The sequence below is a fragment of the Apteryx mantelli genome, chromosome 1 (assembly GCF_036417845.1).
Source record: "Apteryx mantelli isolate bAptMan1 chromosome 1, bAptMan1.hap1, whole genome shotgun sequence".
NCBI classification, from domain to species: domain Eukaryota; kingdom Metazoa; phylum Chordata; class Aves; order Apterygiformes; family Apterygidae; genus Apteryx; species Apteryx mantelli.
The window spans coordinates 128,288,898-128,310,251 of record NC_089978.1 but is presented as its reverse complement, the minus strand read 5'-3'; the positions used below and the strand labels follow the sequence as shown (position 1 = coordinate 128,310,251).

At 39.2% G+C, this 21,354-nt stretch overlaps 1 protein-coding gene across 3 annotated transcripts in view; it reads left to right on the top strand.

Annotated features, from left to right (window-relative positions):
• F5 (coagulation factor V) overlaps positions 1 to 21,354 on the top strand; it is a 40,283-nt gene that overhangs the window by 1,345 nt on the left and 17,584 nt on the right. For 2 of the 3 annotated variants that reach the window (XM_067301647.1, XM_067301639.1), the window contains exons 1-11: positions 3,180 to 3,277; positions 5,536 to 5,748; positions 8,111 to 8,254; positions 9,139 to 9,360; positions 9,991 to 10,156; positions 12,437 to 12,614; positions 13,669 to 13,771; positions 14,145 to 14,356; positions 15,136 to 15,286; positions 15,721 to 15,933; positions 17,743 to 19,669. In XM_067301647.1, coding sequence (XP_067157748.1) covers positions 3,217 to 3,277; positions 5,536 to 5,748; positions 8,111 to 8,254; positions 9,139 to 9,360; positions 9,991 to 10,156; positions 12,437 to 12,614; positions 13,669 to 13,771; positions 14,145 to 14,356; positions 15,136 to 15,286; positions 15,721 to 15,933; positions 17,743 to 19,669 — 3,590 coding nt within the window. In that variant the 5' untranslated portion in view covers positions 3,180 to 3,216. Of the gene's footprint in view, positions 1 to 1,662; positions 1,755 to 3,154; positions 3,278 to 5,535; positions 5,749 to 8,110; positions 8,255 to 9,138; positions 9,361 to 9,990; positions 10,157 to 12,436; positions 12,615 to 13,668; positions 13,772 to 14,144; positions 14,357 to 15,135; positions 15,287 to 15,720; positions 15,934 to 17,742; positions 19,670 to 21,354 lie in introns of those variants that run through there. The other variant, XM_013950188.2, reaches the window with a different exon arrangement.

The following is a 21,354-nucleotide window of genomic DNA, read 5'->3' as shown; positions in this document are numbered from 1 at the left end:
ACTGAATGCATCAATGTAAGCATCAACTGCTACTTCTCTAAGCATCATGTAGCAGATAGATGGATTTCATGCTGTAGAAATCAACTGACTGTCTCAAACCTCAATTTAAATATTATATGATTAGATAGGAGTTTTTCATTCAGTGCCTATTGAGATATCTCACATAAGTGTTTAGAGCAAGTCCATATCCTGAATGCATCTGATGAACTTTCTAGAATTTCTAGAAATTTAACTAAAAAAAAAAGGATATTTACTGAGAAAGGGCTAATTGCCTGGATTTTCAAAGACATTTGGGTATGTGACACACTCTGATTTCAGTAGAAGGTGAATGTCTAAATACAGTTTAAGAATATGACAGTTTGCTGGGTTTAGTTCTAAGTAACTGAAGAGCTGCTGAAAAGAAAATAGATTCTTCCTGAACCATTTCCTTAATTAATTTTCCTGGGTTTCATTTTCATTTACTGCAAATCATAGAAGTTTGGATAGGTCACAACTTCTCTGAGCCTCAGTCTTTTTATCTTCTTAGAGGTTTATTGGTTACCATGTGTAAGTGATATTTATAAGGCACTTCAAAGCAAAGTAAAAATGTATTATTTGTGCATACAACGCTGCTGATCCCAGGACCAAAGGTGATGTAACTAGACCTGATTGTGTAGTCTGAGATTTTTGAAGTGCTAGTAACGTAACTATTCTGTTCCTTTTAGCTCTGCAATTGGTATTGATAAATTCCCTCTTCCACCCTGTAGTCTGATGTGCATTGAACATTGACATATTAGGACAGCATTTGTCAATGAGGATTACATATCACACCCTTCTCCTTAAGAGTAAAATCAAATTTTGTCAATGACTTCAAAGAGAGCAGTAATGAATTGAAACAGATACTGCTTCTGCCAAACTCTGTTAGTGTGAGAGAGTGTCACAAAGGGATTTATAGCTTTACAAAAAGAGATCTCCTTGTTACGGACCCTGAATGTCACTGTGAAGTAGCCTCACTTTTTATCCCTGCCCAGCCTCTCTGTCCGAGTGCAGCCCATCAACTTCCCACTTCCAAACATGTACCTTGCTCAACTGAAAGGGCAATATAACAAAAGTAAGTGGACTTACTGTTGGAACCTGTTGCAATAGCAAATACTAAGAAAATAACCAATAATGTGAAACTAAATACACACCATTCTCTCTCCAGCCCTCATTTCTTCATTACTTCCATTCCAGAGGTGTTGTATGCTGGTTTCCTTCTGCTTGCCTGAGTATTTTCTAAAATACAGTGGTCTAGTGTGTGTGTGTGTGTGTGTGTGTGTGTGTGTGTGTGTGTGTATGCGCACGTGAGAGAGAGAGACAGGGAAACATAATAAGTCTAAGAATAATTGCCATATTTCCCAGAAAGCAATTTTCTGACTTGCTGATTTGAGTGCCTTAGATGTTGTCAGGGAACAGTTTTGTGTTTGTCTTGAAAGCACAGCAGCTGCAGATGATTGCTACTAATGCTGTTATAGAATCATAACACCATTATAGAATCACTGAGTAAAGAAAAATCCAGGTTTCTCTCACTGCTCTGTCAGATGCTTTCTGTCAGATTCATTTTCTGAGATATCTGCTAAACAGCATTGGCATCTCTGAGAATCTTTGACCTTTCAATTTTTATCGTAACTCTTCTGGTTTCAGATTGACACATTCAGATCCTGTGTTTAAGAAAATTGCTTACAGAGAATATGAAGTGGATTTTAAAAAAGAAAAGCCAGCAAATCAGTTTGCAGGTAAACTGGAAGAAAATGTTCTGAGGTATTTTTGTTTGATGCTTGTCTTAAAGCCAATAACAAGCTAAGCAAGCTTGTATTTTTTTGTCCATTATTTTGCACACCAAGCAGATAGATACAGGGTGTGAGGTCTCTACAGTGCACTAGCCCTTTGAGAGGCCATAAAGAAGCTGGATTTTGAGAGGCTGATGCTCAGTGCTATCTGCAAATCAGTTGCACAGTACAGAGTTTTTTCCTTAGTTTTCTGCATCTGGTGAGACTCCCCATGCATATTTAGAATTGTACAGAACAGTCACAGTGATGACACTCTGAATTCACATGGAAAAAGCCTAAGGCCTGAGACTGAATATATTTCTGACAAATCAGTGGAAAGGAAAAGACAGCTATTAAGATGGGTGTGAAAGATATCCCCTTGCCTTTACTATGTGTTACTGCTTGAAGATGCTTTAGATAGGTGGGGATGGGTTCTCATGCCATCCATAAGTATGATACTTATATTCTGATACTTATGCAGAGTTTTTATACTTGGCATGTACTTCGTATTAATAAATAGAATAACTTTAGATATTACAGCCACTTAAATTTCAAAGCAAATGTCTGTGAGGTTGACAGTATCAAATTGTTACAAGTCAGCCTGAAAGGTCTGGTCTATGATCTGATTCCTTTCAGTTTTGTACATTCTCACATCTTTTCTGAAACTGCTGCTTTCTTTTCAGAGAAATACATTTACAAAGTGGTTTTACAAAGAAAGAGACTAACAGGGCAATGGTTGTCCTAGCAGGTTACTTCCATTGCTTATTTTTGCCACATGGCAGGGAGTAGGGATACAAGCCCATCTTAAAATCTTTTGCAGGCTGTGCCTAAAGAAATTTGCAACATGGAACTGATTATGTCTTTAGATGACATTCTGTGATTGAAAGATCTCTTTGTTCTGTGCCTTCTGGCATTGAGAGTGCTACTCAAAGAAATGTGCTTGAATGCCTTTCTAAACTTTTAGACTTTAAAATGTCTGCCTTCCTAAAAGTGTCTGATTAAATTGTGTGTGAAGGATTCATGGAAACTTCTAATCAACTTCAAAATGAACCTTTTGATAAATATCTGAAAAATAAGTATCTGGAAAATAACCTTTTTTCAGATCTACCATTTTCCTGTGATTTTAGTTTTAGTTGCCAAACACACAGTTTGTAACATTATTAACTAAGAGCTGCAGGTGTTAAATTTCCATGTGCCTTTTTACAGGTAAATCTTCATTGTAGTGGTATTACATTCTCTGCCTATGTTGCATGCAAACTATAATTTACAAGAGCTTGTGTTCCCTGCTGGGGAAGGAGGAATCTTCCTTTCACCAAACACACTGTTTTACTCATATTTTGCTCTCTCCTTATCATGAATAACTACAGGGCTTCTGGGACCAACTCTGCATGCCGAAGTGGGAGATACTTTAGTAGTTCACTTTAAGAACATGGCTGACAAACCAGTCAGCATTCATCCGCAAGGCCTAGCTTACAACAAAAAGGCTGAAGGTAAACACTATAAAAACTCCATGTTTTGTTCTTTTACTTGTAGACTGCATGAAATGTAGAGAGGGGCCCAGACCAATGTTTGGAGATATGTGTAGCACAAATACCTGTTGATCAAGCATGGATTAGAACTTCACACCCATTGTTAGCTCCTTTCTTGTTCATCAGTGTAGTACTAGGAAGATGAGCGTTGTCTGGCATGTATATTCTCCTGACCAGCTCCCTGCCTGCATTTGATTGTTAGCAACCTGAGGAAGCAAGGGTGTTTCATATTTCCCAGCAGGAGCTGAACTTACATGCTTGGATAGTACTAATATAGCTCGATGGTTTTCTAGTTTACCACAGTGATTGAGTCCCATATGGATAGAATTAGCAGGTTTCTAAACACTCAACTTCATGCCGTCCAGCCATTTAACTTCATCTAATAATCAAATTAAGAATGGAACACAATTATGATGTTGGAACAAGTTTTAGTCAGACTGCAAAAAACTGCAATTGCCACAGGAGAGTAAGTGTAATGGTGGAGAGAACTTCTAAAATTCTGTAGGGCTACAAAGACAACCTGAGTCAGGCACAGAGACTGACTCTTGTGCTAGACAATATGTATTCTTATAAGAGAAGCAGTTACCTGGAAGTTACTGTGTTTCCCTGGCTTAAACTGAACAGGGCAAAGACATGAACCCAGCGCCCCTACATCTCATAGAAAGAGCTCTAACTTTGGCTATTATGGCAAGGAAGAGAGTGGCTCCAGAAAAGTGTTTGTGTTGAGGAGGATCTGTTTCTTTGGGGTTTTTGGACTTTTCTTCCCCAGTGCAGGTTTTAGTGAAGGAGGAAGGAAGAGGCAGGGATTCTAAACTTTAAAAGTTTTGCAGGACAACACTGATGTAGAAATGAGGAAGAAAACACTGAGAAAGTCCTCCATGAGCTGATTTGTAGACTGCATGGTGGTCTGACAACTTTGTGACCTTTGAAACAAGTAGGTGATTAGCTGTTTGCAAAGCAAGTGAACTTCAGGACATTATCTTGCTTCCTCTCATACTGCTTGCAGTAAACATCCACAAAGTTTTCAGAGGACATAATCCTGTAATTGAAAAATATTCTGTTTTAGTAAATGTAAACCCTTAAAGTTGGATTTAAAAAAAATTTCCAAATCCCTTGCAATAGTGTACATCAAGGCATTACTGGTAAAGGCAGCTGACAGTGTTGATAATATTATTCAAATACTCAGCATTTCATGCCCAGCTTTGTGAGGGCCCTGGAGCCCTCATTTAGACTAGTGACAAGAGAGCATAATGTGTATCCGAGCTGAAAGTTCAACGCCTGCACCAGCACAGAGTGAGCTTGAATCACTGCCTGTGGTTGTTGGATTGCCCTGCCCTAGGTGCTGAGCCAGAGCTCTGATCAGCAGTTTACAAATTACTGCGTTGATGATGAAACTGGTTGAAATGTTTTGAATCCTGGAAAAATGTGTGAGAAATACTAATATTCTGAAGGATTAGGAGGCAAAAGTATTTTCCGTTTTCAAATAACTAGAGAACTAGTTGGAATTTACTTTTATTTCTTAGGTTTTTTTAGTGTCTGATGTTCAGGGTGTTTATTCGAGGGTTTGTTCATTGTGTGGGTACAAAAGGAGTTTTCTTTCATTTCATGGGGTTGAACAGAACATATGTCATTGGAAGTGATAGGCAATTCAGTTTGACTATTCTGTTGATTTGCCTTTTGCACCTAGAATTTTGGTGACATCTCTGGATCCCCTTTGTGATCTTGCATTTTTGTTGGATATCATAGGCATAGATTAGTATTTGTGATATTACTGCCATTTGGATTTGCAGTGCACCAAAGGTATAGGGCTGCAAGGTAGCACTAGCCTGCACATTGGCTGGCTTTATGAGGGATAATCAGAAGGCTGACAAAGTAGGCAGTTAGTATTCAGCCTCCACAGAATATCAGTGAGCAGAGGCTGAAGCTTCATGACATCCTAACCCCAGTCAAGCTAGTAAAGAGCCCCACCTTATGGCAGTAATGACAATCCTAGGAAATTTTGACTCAGTAAGAAGCAGGACAATGGAATAGATGCTCTTCTTGATGCTGTTCTCATTCACAGTGTGCGTGGAATCTGGAATCATCCCAATGAAGCTGAAGTATGATATAGGCAAGAAACAGATCAAGCTTTTTCATAGTGATTATAAGAAGGACATTTCATATGCTTTCGTCACTCTTCTTCTTCATGCCACCTTACTGCATGGCTCTTTTCTTGGCAGGTTCCCTATATGATGACAGAACATCATGTGTGGAAAAACAAGATGATGCTGTGCTTCCAGGCCAGGTCTACAAGTATGTGTGGGATATTACCGAAGAAGTTGGGCCAAAAGAAGCTGACCTGCCGTGTCTTACTTATGCCTATTATTCTCATGAGAATATGGCAATGGATTTTAACTCTGGTCTGATTGGAGCATTGCTTATCTGTAAGAAAGGTAATGAAACACTTTGTGTAATAGGTATCAGCTCTAAGGTAATGTGGTCTCATTTTTAATAAAATTAAGGTTGTCTGATAATGAGGGAAAGTATATTATTTTCCTTTCCACATGTTTACATGTAGTGCAAAGAAAATGGTTTTCAACGTTTTTTCTTTTAGATGTTAAAATTTTAAATGCCAGCTTTTATGCAGATTAGTCCTATAATTATAGATTAGTGCTATTAGTAGATAGAGTTGCCTGTATTAATTGCATTTTCAATTGCTTAGCTGTTAAATATACGACCTCAAATGTCCCATCTCAGAATAAATGTTTTTTAAAACTTCGCTTAAAATGATTCAGCCATTCCAGAGAATAAGGGTAGGAAATAATCATTGCTTTAATCATGCCTTTTAAAGCCTTCCTGATCAAGAGATTGTAGCTCCCTCTTTTGTAACAAGGATTTGAATCTCAGAGCAGCGTGTCTTTTGCTAGTGTTTTGAATATGTCTAAATTAGAACAGATTATAAATCTTTGAAAATTGATGTGCTTGTGGTCAGAGACTTGAGAGTTTAGCAGTTAGTCTCTGGATTCCATCTCCACTAATACATACTGGTGTCTTGTAGGACATGTAAATAACTGTAACATGCTGCTGGTTTGAGGCAAGTCTGCAATAGTGTCCTGCTGAATAGGCTACTTAACCTATTTTTTAGTCCCTTGAATCCTAAATTCATCAGGATTATATAGTCTTCTTTCAGTAGAAGTCCTGTGAGTTATTTAGCTTGGTCCTCCTTCCCTGAAGTTTGAGTCAAACATTTTGTATAGACTGCAGACTGCATGGAGTTGGACCTTGAAGCTTTCCTGAAAGAAAACATAGAACTGGTTCAGTGTGGGTTGCACAGAAGCACTCTTCTCACTGTTAGACATCCTTTTAATTGCAAGGCGTGCCTGCTTATATCACCCCAAAGGATTGGCATCAAGGTTAATCATGTTCCTCTCAAAGTTTTTGGAGAGCTAGTGCTTCTAGTGTTATGTAGGATTTGTTATCATCCTGATTTTCTTGGATTTTCTTCTTTCTTTGTGTGACTACACACACATTTTATTCTCTATTGGTGGCATTAATCTGGATGAATGATTTTGAATTGTTTTCCTTCCTTCTCTGGTTTCTCAAATTCATGGATATACTGTGGGCCGAGTTGGATATGAGATTGAGATGGTTTGGTTTGATCACTACCTTCAAGGCAATTTGAGCATATGTTTCTATCTAGAACAAAAGCAAATGCTTACCTACTCAAATTTTTAAGATTTCTGGACAAGGTTTCTTTGACTGGGCACAGTATGGGGAAGATGGAAGCTGAGGCAGATGAGATATTGTAGATGCACAAAAAGCCTGACACATTATGAGCAGCGTAGATAGTATAACCTGGGAAGGTTATAAAAAGGGAGCTTTTGAGTTAAAGCACTGACTGAACACTCTTTGCATGATAAATCTTCTGTTAATTTGAGACTTCCTCTGTGCAAAAAAGCTGGACTTTGTAGCCTCTCATAAATAAATAGAATTGCATTAAAGGTAACTACTTCCACTGCCAGTGTCTCCTCCTAACTAGAATAATCTGCAAGTTCCCAAATTTTGTAGTTCCTGCAGTCCAAAAGGACATCTATTTTAGTGTTGGATTATGTAAATTTATTTAAAGTAGCAAATGGAAGCTTTTGATGCAAGCAAACTGTAGAAAGAATCAGTGAAATCACACCAGTTCTGTGTGGCAGATACTTACTTATATGTCTAAAATGAATTCCACTTGTTAGAAATCACACCTGTATCACAAACTCTACTAGATAGTTTCTTATACTTGATTCAGTTTTGCAATATTTGTCAAAGTCTTTCTTATGTAAAGATTGTTTGTTGAGAGGTCTGCTTTATGCATTTTAAAGGAGCGGATGACCTCAATGCAGTGCTTGAAAAGGCAGTGTTTGTGTTGCAGATGAGACTATCATAGTTCTTCCTTTTGCCTTGTAGTCCAAGAGGAGAGGCCAGGGTCTGAATGGGGACAGAAGGCTGTTCTGCTCTCCCATTCATTAAGGTGATCCCTGCAACACATTGCCAGAATTGTCTGAGGCAATTCACTGCCTGTTGCTTAATCTCTTCTCGGATATTATAGGCTTTCAGTTTCATGGTTATCTAACCCAAGAGCATTTTCAGAAATAAATTCACTTTATGACCATTCTTAAAATCATTTCTGGTTAGGCTCAGTCACTACATGCTGACAGTTGAAAAGAGAACCAAGAGGAAGCAAGCTCATTAAGTACATATGAATGCCATTACACTGATGTGGGAACTGCTTCACTTTTGCTAGAATTAAGACCTGTTGTTTCTCCTTCATAGGAAGCCTGGAGGAGGATGGGTCACAGAAACTTTTCAATAGGGAATATGTGCTGATGTTTGGTGTGTTTGATGAAAGCAAAAGCTGGCAAAAGTCATCATCACTGAAGTACACAATTAATGGCTATGCTGGTGGGACATTACCAGGTACTGTGCAAGCATATGCGACCTGAAATGAGCATTGATGAAGACTAAATTTTGCATTTCTTTGCTTTGTTTTGTGCAAGAGAACAGGAATGCAGAGGAATGGGATACGGCTTTTTTTATAACATGGCTGTAAGCATCTGAATTCTAGAGGGGAACCTGTGCTGCTGGAAGGACATCATGCCATTTTGCTGATGCATTCAAAGAACAGGATTGCTAACTTTAAAAAATAAGAAATCCCTCTTTCTTTACTCAGCTGATGAGGAGGCAGTGATGTGGTTAATTGAACTGCTGGTTCTAGAGCACATGGAATGCATCAGATGGAAACCTTCATTCAGGTGGAAAGTCATTTACCATTCCTTCAGACAATTAAGTGGGAGGACTAGGAAGGTGGTAATGGGACTATTCTGTTGTTAGCATTTTCTCCTTGTTCTCCTAATGAACTGCTCTCTTCTCCAGTCCATTGAGCAAATAAAAAAGTCTGTTGGGTTTTTGTTGTTATTGTTGTTTCTCTTTTAGACAAATATCATTGGATAGAGTAGTTGCTTTCATTAAACCCAGCCTTATTCTTTAGCTTGGCTCCTTGCCATCTTTTACAAGCAAGGACAGATCTGGTGTCTGAAATAGCCTGTTGCTTTTCTTCCTTCTTCCCCAGCTCCATATAGGTCAGGTTGTTACTTGCATGTAAGATTTAGACAATTAGTCTTCCATTGACTTTAGAGCATTTTGGTAACTGTTTCATTTACCTGCTTTTGAAAATTATTCTTCAGGAGCAGGATTTTTTTTATTATTATTTTGAGCAAAGATTCACTTCTAACCTAGTGTGGAGCATAGTGAACTTGCATAATTTGCCTGCATTCTGAATCCTGTTCTCCTTTCTCTTTCAGACTTGGAGGCTTGCACCTATGACAACATTAGTTGGCATTTCATAGGAATGAGTTCCAAGCCAGAAATTTTCTCCATTCATATCAATGGCCAGACCATGCAGCAAAGACATCACCAAGTTTCTGCTGTTAACTTAGTGGGAGGAGCATCAACCACAGTAAACATGACAGTCAGTGAAGAGGGAAGGTGGCTGATATCTTCTCTTGTCCAGAAACATCTGCAAGGCAAGGAAACATATATTTACTCGGCATTTTAGAGGTTGTACTTTTCTTCTGTATGTCCCAGAGGGCTTCTGCCTTTTTGCAGTGGTACAGTTACTGCGTTTCAGATGGTTGACATACTAAGAAACCACTGGAGGTAGGGCATTCTGTTGGAATTAGAACTGCAGGATGAACTAAAAGGCATTATTATCTGCAGCTTTACTGCTGTGTGCAGATCACAGAGCAGCAATGAGTCAGAATTCCAGCTTCTAAGTGTCTGGGAGGTGTTCAGATAAGCAGCATTATAAAAAGGATAAGGAATCACCTGTTTCCTGAGAAGCTGAGCACTTTCAGCTGAGGACCACTCAATCTGGTGAAAATATTTGCTGTTCATCTTTTGAAAGTGGGTAATGAGTTCAGCTGATATTTTCAAAGAGCACTAGTTGAGTGAGCTGCTGTATTCCACTTGTTTGATATGGGCTTCTCGAAAGGTCCCAGCCTACATGCTTACAGTCTTTTCAAGCCTGAAAAGATGACGTTTGGATGAACCAATGCTTGCAATCAGCCTAAGCTAAAGAAATGAGAAATGCTGTGGAAGTGGCAAGGGCGCATAAAATGAAAAATCACTGTGGTACTCTTCTTCCTTTCAATTAGCTGGACTGCATGGTTACCTCAGTATAAGAGGCTGTGAGGACAAAGAGGTGAAGAAGAAGAGTCTCTCCTTTAGAGAACGTCTTATGGTCAAGAGTTGGGAGTATTTCATTGCTGCAGAAGAAGTTACTTGGGATTATGCCCCAAATATTCCAGACAACCTTGATAGGTAAAATAATACTTTGTCAACATAATATGAGGTGTTAACTTGGAATCACAGAATAATTTAGGCTTGAGGAGACCTCTGGAGGTCATCTCATCCAAACTCCCACTCTGAGAAGGGCCAACTTCACCGTTAGCTCCAACTGCAAAGTTAGATCAATTGCATAGGGCCTTGTCTAGTTGAGTTTTCAGTATCTCCAAGGATAGGTACTCCACAGCCTTTCTGGGCACCTGCTCAACCTCATTGTGAAAAAGTTTTTCCTTATATCTAATCAGACTTTTCTGTGTTGCAACTTGTGCCCATTGCATCTCATCCTTTCACTGTACAACTCTGAGAAGAGTCTGGTCCCATTTTCTGTGTAACCTCACGTTAGGTAGTTGAAGATATGAATAAGATGCTCCCTTAAGATGCTCCCTTAACTCTGTCTTCTCGAGGCTGAACAAACCCAGCCTCTGCTTGTGTGTCATGTGCTCTAGCCCTCTAATCACCTTGGTGACTCTCCACTGGACTCAATCCAGCATGTCAACATCTTTCTTCTGGGGAGCCCAGAACTGGACACCCTCTTCTACCTCTAATGGGGAGCCCAAAACATTAAAATGGCTTAGGAAATACCCTATCTAGCATGCAAACCTAATTCCTAAAGAGAAAAGGAGGGAGGGAATACTTCTGGAGGATAGGAGTTTTAAAAGGGTCAGTATAATAAAGTGTTTAGGGAATGGGAGAAAGAGAGGTCTCTATAAATGATCTTTGCATGACACCAAGAGGAGATGCAGTAGAAGTCTTAACAAATAAGCGTATTGGGATATTTTGTTCAACTTCTCTCCAAGATACATGAGGTCATGGTACACAATGCTGCCAGTGCATTGTAGGGACAAATCCGTGCTCTGACAGTCCCTCACTGCTGGAGCACTGTTGGCCCTTGCCATTCATGGGTCAACTGTAGAACCTCTTATTTCATCCTAGTAGTTAGTCAGATAAGCTGAAACTGACAACTTTTCAAGCTGATGTTTGTAACAACCTTTAAGGATTCAAGCAGAACAAGAAAAATTCCTTAGCCTGCATGGAGTTATAGTTACATCACAGAATCACAGAATCACAGAATCACTGAGGTTGGAAGGGACCTCTGGAGATCATCTAGTCCAACCCCCCTGCTCAAGCAGGGTCACCTAGAGCACATTGCACAGGATTGCATCCAGGCGCATTTTGAATATCTCCAGAGAAGGAGACTCCACCACCTCTCGGGGCAACCTGTTCCAGTGCTCTGTCACCCTCACAGTGAAAAAGTTTTTCCTCATGTTAAGATGGAAGTGTCTGTGTTTCAGTTTTTGCCCATTGCCTCGCGTCCTGTCGCTCGGCACCACTGAAAAGAGTCTGGCCCCATCCTCTCGACACCCTCCCTTCAGATACTTGTACACATTGATAAGATCTCCTCTCAGCCTTCTCTTCTCCAGGCTAAACAGGCCCAGCTCTCTCAGCCTTTCCTCATAAGAGAGATGCTCCAGTCCCCTAATCATCTTTGTGGCCCTATACCTCCTTAGTTTACAAAAGCTATATTTTCATATACCTCTTAAGTACTCCTCTTTCTTTGGTATGATTGCTTCCCTTCTCATTTATTCTCAGACTATACCTGGCATACTTGTCTCTTTATATCTCTTTCCCTGCTAATTACATCAAATTGATGGTAATGGCATCGGTTACCATCTCTGTGCTCTGATTTTTTCTGCTCTGTTCAGAATTACAAATCACGGATTTATCCCTGTTCACTAACTTTATTTTAAAGGACCAGTGACCAGGGCAAACACATCACTCTGTTACTTCCCAGTACTTACCCTGGTTTTGCTCAGCATTGCGAATTCTAATGTCTTTAGACCTAAGTATAACACAACTTACTGTATGGTGCCTGAGTGAGATTAAGGTTATCTGAGCACTTTCCTGATTCTCCTGGAGTCTTTGCTACCGTAAGCAAGTAGTTAATTTTTCCTGTGCTCAACTCTACCTGTGTAAGAGGAGAGCAGCAATTGCTGCTAACTCATCTTGAAAATGCAGCTGCTACTTGAGTTTCTGTTTCTTTCTTGCAGCTATACACTATTAAACTCAATGAAAACTCTGAAACTGGTTGTCTTATGTGCTCCTAAAACACAAATAATGTTCCAAGCCTCTTCTAACCTAATTTGCTTTTTTATTCCCACGTACTGAAGTATACCAGTTTTTTGACTAGCAGTTCTGCATTCTAGTAGATGTCACTATTCAGGTTGTTGATCATTTGTCTTTTCCTTTATTTTTAAGACGCTATAAAGCACAGCACTTGGACAACTTCTCAAATCTTGTAGGTAAAAAGTATAAAAAGGCTATTTTCAGGCAGTATACAGATGCAAGCTTCACCAAGCGTCTGGAAAATCCTCGGCCCAAGGAAACTGGAATTTTGGGACCTATTATCAGAGCTCAGCTCAATGACAAAGTCAAAGTAAGTAATATCGATTCAAAGATTATTTATAATATAGCAAATTTTCTGTTGGGCAAAGACCCATAAGACCTAGTTTGATTTGTTTTTGTGAAATAATATAACTAATGTTGTGAAAATTGACCCTATTAAAAGGTATGATCACAAGTGACAGACTTAAGGTTAAATTTTTCATCACTCTCTCTATAATTTCTGATTGTGCTTTGTTTTACAACATAAACACATTTCATTCACAGTCTTTATAAAGAATATTTATATGTTGAAGCTGGTCCAAAATGAAGAAGCTTAGGTACAGCTGGACTTCTCAGGAAATTTAGAGCTGAGATTAAGCTTCATGAGCCCCTCATTCCTAATGTTGTTATTTTTTCTGGCTATTTTAGACAATGGTACTCACTTTTCATAGTTAGAAGTTCTTTCATGGAGTTATCAAATGAAACTACAAAGCATTTGTATTAAAAGCTTGTGCTGCTGTTTTGCAAAGTCACATCCTCTTGCCCTTCTGTTGTCACTTAGTGATACATCACAAAGCTTCATGACCCTTAGTTGCCACCATGACTCTGTGACTCTGACTTTGAATTTAGCACAATGTTTCTTCTTTTTCTCTTGTTTCATCCAGAATAGGCAGGGGAGTTTGCCCTTCCTTCCCATCTCCCCTTTGGGTCCTGGAACCTGGGAAAAGATTTTTTTTTTATCATTTTTCTCCTATATTGAAGATTCTTAGGAACTTTAGTCAATAACTTCATACTCCTTGAGGCAATATGTGCCTAGCAGCTGGAAGAAGACATGTGCTTTTTAGATTTACCAGACAGAAGAAGCTGAACCCCACTCAATGAGTTCTACAAAGCCTAGCAGCAGGGGGATCCTGCTAGGTACCAGCAGCATTTGGACTGTAGATTATATTATGAGATGGTGTTTTAAGGCATCTCTTTCCCTTTCCAGTACTTCTAGGGGGCTACAACCAGACAAATCCTACCGTAGCTGAAACTTTTAGTAATGTATTCAGACAAGGATTTTCTGAACACTAAATTCATTCTTCTTCACTTCCCTATCAATATAGATTGTATTCAAAAATAAGGCTAGTCGACCCTACAGCATTTACTTCCATGGAGTGACACTTTCAAAGAATGCAGAAGGAGCTAATTATCCTCTGGATACCACAAGTAAGAAATGAATGGATCGCATTTTGCATACCACTGACTGTTGTGGAGGGTTTCATTGGTTTGAAAGGGATGTTGTGGATAGAACTGCAGGACTGGGAGAGCTGAAGTCTCTGTTCTTCCTTTACTGACCTGTTTTGCCTTATAGAGAAACAAAGGTATTACATGTAAAACATAGACATTGGCATCTCATTTTTCTCTTCTTGTTTGTGATTATAGAGAGAGACTAGACTGAACTTCAGTTATCTTGAAGTAGCTTCAAATGGCAAAACTGCACTGATTTCATTAAAAGGTGTGTCAGGTGTAAACCTGACACTATCTAAAGATCTGGCACTAAGTGTATCATCATTGTTCTTCCTCTTCATTTTTCCTTCAGGCAACAGCACCCAGAGTAGAGGAATTCAGCCTGGGAAGACATACACTTATGAATGGAAAATTGCTGAAACAGATCAACCCACTGCACAGGATGCACAGTGTCTTACAAGGCTATACCATAGTGCTGTAGATATTGAGAGAGATATAGCCTCTGGACTGATTGGCCCACTTCTGATTTGTAAAAGTGAATCACTGACCCAGAAGGGTGTGCAGGTAACATGTTTGGCAACATCACAGAGACAGATTCTGCTCATTAATATAATTTGAACTACGATGGAATTTGGTTCTGCTTGCCCTCTGCTTAATGTGCTGTAGAAGAGCTATCAAACTAATAGGTTTCCAGAGAAATGACTTGAAGAAACAGTTCTCTCGTTGTCCGCAGTGGGTAGAGGAATCACATTCTGATTTTCTCAGAGCAGCATTTCAACAAGAAGTGAGCCTAATTTGAAAGTCTGGTTCTAGACTTGATAATAAACTTCCATGCCTCTATTATACCCTCGCACTCTAAAGACATTTTGATCTGAGCTGGCCCCTCTCTGTTTAACAGATTTAACCCAAAAAGGTCTGACAATCTCAGACACCACTGAATCCAGAGCAACACAAACAAGATCAAGGAGTTCTGGGAGAGCAATTCTTCTCTTTTATCCATGGAAACCTTGTTTGGCAAAGGCTTGAGTGTTACTTGAGAGAAAAAATGTTGAAAGCTTATGTTTAGGTCAAACCAGGAGGCTGGCCCTTTTACAGAGGCCAATCACATACTACTAGCACTGCTGATATGCAAATGGCTTGCACAGTGTCCCACCATGGGTTGGTTGCACAGTAACAGTGTCAGCTTGAAGCCCTGACCCCATAGTCCCTCTCACTTAGATCCCTGGATCTTATTTACCTCAACTCAGGTAGAGCTTGTTGCTTGCATATGGATAGTAGGTTTAGGTCCTTAATACATATCACTGCTCATGAAATGTAACTGTGCTATGCTGATTGTCTTTCAGAAAAAAGCAGATGGGGAGCAGCAGGCAATGTTTGCTGTGTTTGATGAAAATAAGAGCTGGTACATAGAGGATAACATCAAGGACTACTGCAGCAACCCTGCCAGTGTTAAAAGGGATGACCCTAAGTTCTATAACTCAAACATAATGCACAGTGAGTGGGAAATCAAGCTGAAGATTATGAAAACTCATGTGAGCCTAAGCATTCAATGATTGCTCATTCTCATATGTAGTGCACACAGGAAATTCTCTAGAGGAACAGTGATTGTCTAACCAGGACAGGCAGTACTGTACAGAGATTTACAGTATTTTAGGGACTGGACTAGCTTTGGGCCCTGAAGCAAAGGCAAGGGTTATTTAACTTTCACACAGCATCCTGCTGATAAGAGATACTATTTCCAGAGCTGGAATCTTCATCCAGGCTGTTGTGGTTTCAGCCCTGTGCCAGTCTTTCTTATGGTACAAATGTGAGTCCAATTCAGTGGACTGACGTCAAAGAACAGGAAGTTTTAAAATTCTGGCTCTTTAACTTTTAAATTGGTGAGGCATGAAAATATTTAGACCACTTTTGTTTTGCTTTCTTTTTAGCAATAAATGGCTATGTGTCCGACAGCAGTGAAATCCTTGGATTTTGCCAAGATAATGTGGTTCAGTGGCACTTCTCCAGTGTTGGCGCTCATGATGAGATTGTCTCTGTTCGCCTTTCTGGGCACTCTTTTCTGTATCAAGGGAAATATGAAGATGTGCTGAACCTTTTCCCAATGAGTGGAGAATCAGTCACAGTGGAAATGGACAATGTTGGTAAGTGGCAAGACTGCAGTGTCTATTTCATAGCTCCTCTAAGACTTTCTTTAATTTCTAGTCCATAAGGATTTATCCAAATAGGAAAGCTTTTTGGATAAACACAGTGACAGAAAATTTTGAATCATTCCCCAAAGCAACTGATGTTCATGGAGTTTTGTTGTCTACACAAACTTGGTGCATATCATAGTTGTATACTATACTGTGGCTTTTATAGTTTATCTTTTTCTCCCCACAGTTAAGATTAGGGTTAGCAGTGGTCTTTTTAAGGCAATTCTAAGATTACCCATGAAAACAGTCCAGTATCAGTTCTACTGTATGATTCACAATTTTGCTACATACTTTTCCATCCTGAGTTAGTTAAAGTGGACCAAAACTGTCAAATTATGCTAGTCACTGTTGAATAAAGTGGCTACCCCTCACCTCAGGCCTGTGGTCATTTAGGAGCAGTAAAGTCTGCCAGACTGAATCAGATCACTTGTCCATCAGTATCCATCTCAATATCTAGCAGGATTAATAACTGAGATCCCAAAAATATGAAGCTAGAAGTCATGTAGTGCACACTTACGGCATTACCTGCCAAAGGGCAGAGATTCCTCCTCACTGAAGTATGTGAGTATTGGTGATGGTCTTAAAATCCCAAAGAGTTTAGATGCGTTATCCTATTTAAAATACTGATTAATATTTGTTTATCTTTTGTCTATTTAAATATTTCTTTAGGCCTTCCAAACTTCTTTTCAGTGTTCTGACTGCCTCAGGACCTTGTCAATTTAAAAATGCATTACAAGTTATGTGTTTTTTTTATTATTTAAGACTAGGCAATCATTAAAACTTCATCAGACTTGACAGAAACTTCTCCAGTAATGGAGCTGTACTTCTCCCTGGTTTTGATATGCAGTCTGTTCTTTCCACCTAAGCCATGTTTTCTTTTGTAAATTTTGTTATTGTCGTTGGACATGAGGAAAGCTATGCAAATTGCTAAAGTCTGATAAAAACAGAAAAATTCAATCTGACCTTTTTATTAGAAGGCTGTTTTTCTCAGGCTCTGTCGTTCTATATTCTATTTGTCATTTCTGCTAGTTCTGAAAGCAAGCTATAACAAGCAAAGAACTCAGTCTGATGCCACTTAGGGAAATAGATTTTACATTGTTCTCTGCAGATCCTGGTTTCAAATGGAGAACTTAAATTCTAACTTGAGGGTCTTAATAAGTTCTCCAAAAATCAGTCATTTAGATGCTCAGATTGGAAGCTTAATGTTTGTGTCCAGACTCAAAATCCTAGTTACCTCATTATTCTTTTAAAGATTGTCCTGTTTTTTAATCATTCAAAGGGTTTTAAAATACATTGTGTTTGTAAAATGTTTGTGAACGTTGTCTCAGAAAATGTTTGTTGTGGACAGAATTGTTTTCTCTGTGGCAATGCATACAACACTAAGGACAGACAAAATTTAAACTTTTTACTCAAAAGATCCCAAATTTAGATCAGGATCTAAACAGAGGACCTTATATATCATTTCTTTCTTCCTTTTTCATCTCCATCTCTCTTTCATGGTATATGTTTGGGCTCAGGTCCTGTGTACAGCTTAATGTTTGGAGAAGAGCTCCAGCTCTTATATGTATTTATTTATATGTATTAATTATTTTTTATTACAGTGGGAGCTCATACGAATCCCAGCTGAGTATCAGCACTCTGCTGTGGCAGGAGCTGTGGAAACAAACCCAGCAATTTGCCCTGACCATTTATGTGATGGGCAAGGTTAACTACCATAAATAATGCATATTAGGAAAACAATTTTTATTTTAATTGCAGGTACTTGGCTTTTAGCATCCTGGGGTACCCCAGAGATGAGTTACGGCATGAGGCTGAGATTCAGAGATGCCAAATGTGACTATGAGGAAGATTATGCGTACGATGTTGTGGATTTTGCTTCCACCAAGACTGTTAAAAATGCTCTTTCCACCTCAGTTGAAGATGAGGGAGAAGAAGGAGAGGAAGAGGACTTGGCTTATCAGGACTACCTGGCCGCTGCTTACTCCATCCGAAGCTCAAGGAAGTCAGAAGGCAATGAAGAAACACAAAACCTTACAGCACTGGCCTGGGAACAGTACTCTAACACTGAGAGTGTGAGTTCTGAGGTGACTCATGGCTCAGATCTAACATCTATAAAGAGTAATGAATCTGCAAACCCTTACGTGTTTTTAGAAAGTCATATCACTCCTATTCCCCTAACTGAGGCTGAAACATTCCAGTCAAATTACACATCAGCCACAGCAGAAGAGGATGTATTTTTGACTAGCACAAGTGATGGAAAGCCTGACTTGGTTTTTGAGAATAGGAGCCAAAGCAATTATGGAGTAGATCATAGTAACATGTCTGCAGGTGAACACTTGTTGAGCAATGGGGAAGCCCAAATGAAAGTTGCAGAAGAGCTGCTCACTAATGGAAAGGAGAGTAAATTTTTTTCAGAAAAACATCAGGAGGAAAGCACAGGAAGAGGAAATGATAACATTGATCATCAAAGGAAAAGGCGAAACTCACTGGCCACTAAGTTTTACTCTGTCCGAAAGATGAAATCCCTTCTATATCACGTACGAAATAAAAATGTCTCATTCTCTGACAAGACAAATGCACCTCATTCCATGAGTCATCTGGAGAACACGTCCAATATAGCCATGGTGGGAACTGACCAGCTTCCGAGTGATTATGATGATGAGCTGGAAGAGAAGGAAACTAAAATGGGAAATGCCATGCATGTAATTAACTTGACACTTGCTTTGGAACTCACTGTAGAAAGAAATGAATCTAATGCATACAGCCTCTCTGGATTCAACCTATCCAAAGATAAACAAGCAGACACTTCTCTAGATCATCCGTTAGGTAATATAAGCCCTAATTCCAATCCTGCAATAGTGAAGAACTTATTGGAAGCATCATTGTCCAGGACTGTCAAGTATTCATCTAAAATGACAAATGAGGAATGGAATTTGGTCTCTGCAAAGGAGAGTCTGGGATTAGAGGCAAATATAGATAAATCTGTTAGTGGTAAATTAAATCATGGTAGCAGAAATGGTACAGTATTCCTAAATGAGAAGCATATGAAGAAGTACTCACATCTAATGGAAGGAAAACAGGGAGGGAACCACACGCACCCAGCTCTGAAAGGAAAGGAGAAGAACAAGAATGATACTTTGAGTACATTTGGAACCTTCATCAAGACCCGAAGGAAAAAAAAGGAGTATCCAAAGAATACTCACTTGCTTAGCCCAAGGAGTAAAAAGCCACCCAAACTCACCAAGCCTACTGTGAAGTTCAACTGCACATTGTTCCCAAGTGAGGCCAACCACACAACACCACCATGTTACATTAATACAACGGGGACACCCAATGATGCCAACCATACAATGCATCTGAGCAGAGCCAACCATGAAGGGCTGACAAACTACACACTGACCCCGCGACAATTTAAACCATCAATTCTGATTGGGCTTCCCCATGAAAATGGGGAGTATGAATATGTTAAGGGAGATTATTACAGTGAGGAAACGTCAGGTGGTGAATATGAATACCTTTATGTGAGCTTTGAAGACCCATACATGACAGACCCAAAAGTGAATATCAAAGAACAACGTAATCCAGATTCCATTGCTGGGCATTACCTGCGTAGCAAAGGGAATGAGAGGAGATACTACATTGCAGCTGAAGAGGTTTGGTGGGACTATGCAGGATTTAAAAAAAGGTTTGGCTAAATCCTTTGCTTTTATTTGACACACCATCCTAATACATACTGGGAGAATGTGGATTCAGATGCTGATAAAATTAAGAGCATATGTTACACACAATGTGATTTCCAGCATTTCAGTTATAGAACTCTATAGATTTTCCATGGGAGGTAGGGACCCATTTAGAAATGTTATACAGAGGAATTACTGTGAGTAAGAAGAGCAAAAGAACTCATTTTTTTCTTGGCCCCCTTCCGTAGATTCACTAGAAACAGTCTTTAAAACAGAGGCTGAAAAACCCACCATAACAGACAGGGAGGGGAATTTCCAGTTAGTTTTGTTGTACTTGAATGAGCTGTTTTACTTTCACCTTGAGTTCTTGAATGCTAAAGAAGAGCACAGGATAGAGACCCGTTTGTACAAAGTCTTTCCAGGAATTAAATGGACTGACTGATCTAATATAGTATGGACATGCTTATAAGCAGGATGAAATGACAGTTTCTGGCATTAGCAAGAAGTTGTTCTAGTGTCTCGATTCTGTATTCTAAAATTGGATAATAGTATTTTCCAACCTCTCAAGGCTGTGGTAGTAAAAAATACATGAAAGATGTGATTAAATGCACTGGTGATGGAGACTGCCTTACACTTAAAGTAAAGATACAGATGCATGAATTATTGCATTGTTGTTTGTATTGTCTCAAGAAATCCGAAGCTCACTGGATCACCAACCACAAAACCCTAATGTTGAAGATTTTTCTTATATTTTGACAGGGAAGATTGCCCCCCCATGCCACACTAAAGAGTATATGTGACTTAAGAGAATCTCCATAGTAAAAAATCAAAATTCATATGAATTAAGATCACCACTAACCCTACAATGTGTAAAATTTCTAGTCATTTTTCATCAAAAAGCTGAACTTTGTGGTCTTTGAAATGAACAAAACCTAAACTGCCTATTTTGGCACAACTTCAGCTTTTATCACAAGCACCAAAAACAGGAGCAGGAATGCTTTCACTACAGAAAATTCAGCTCCAGGAATATTTTATTTTTTAAATGGCATTTCCAATTTGCTTGATTGATTTTTTTGTTTTTTCCACTTTTCCAGCATTTTCCAGGTATATTCCTACCTCATCTCGGTCGATATAAGCGATAGTTGCAGAAATGACAGAAACCTCAGACAGTTTCTCTATGTGCTTAAAAAATAAATTCTGATACTGAGAGTTTTATCTAGACCTCCCCAGTGAGGTCCATCCTCAGCTGCTGTGAAGGTGCATAGTTCCACTTAAATTTGGAGCCCATAGTACTCACAATCTCAGTGTGTAGAAGAGCTGAAAACAACCTTTCCTCGTATTAGATGACTAAGAAGGGTTAAGTTTCTATTTCTGCATATCTGATAATGAGGCAGGGCTTAGGGGGAACAACGATATATTTTATTAGAGTAATGGAGTTTTGGTGCTTCTGTTTCAGATGTGAAGAATGATTTGGGTGCCTAAAAGCTTATCTGTTCTTACCAGCTCTATCTTGCCAAATGCAGATACAATCTGATATAAAATGTGTTTCTGTTAGCTCTCCAGAGAAGGTACATCTTTGAGAGAGTTGGGTGTAGGTGGTAGGCCCACTACATGCTGAGCTAAGCTCTGATTTAGCTTATTAAGGCTAATGGTATAAAAGGAAAATAGAGCTGAGATGGGTTTTCAGAGA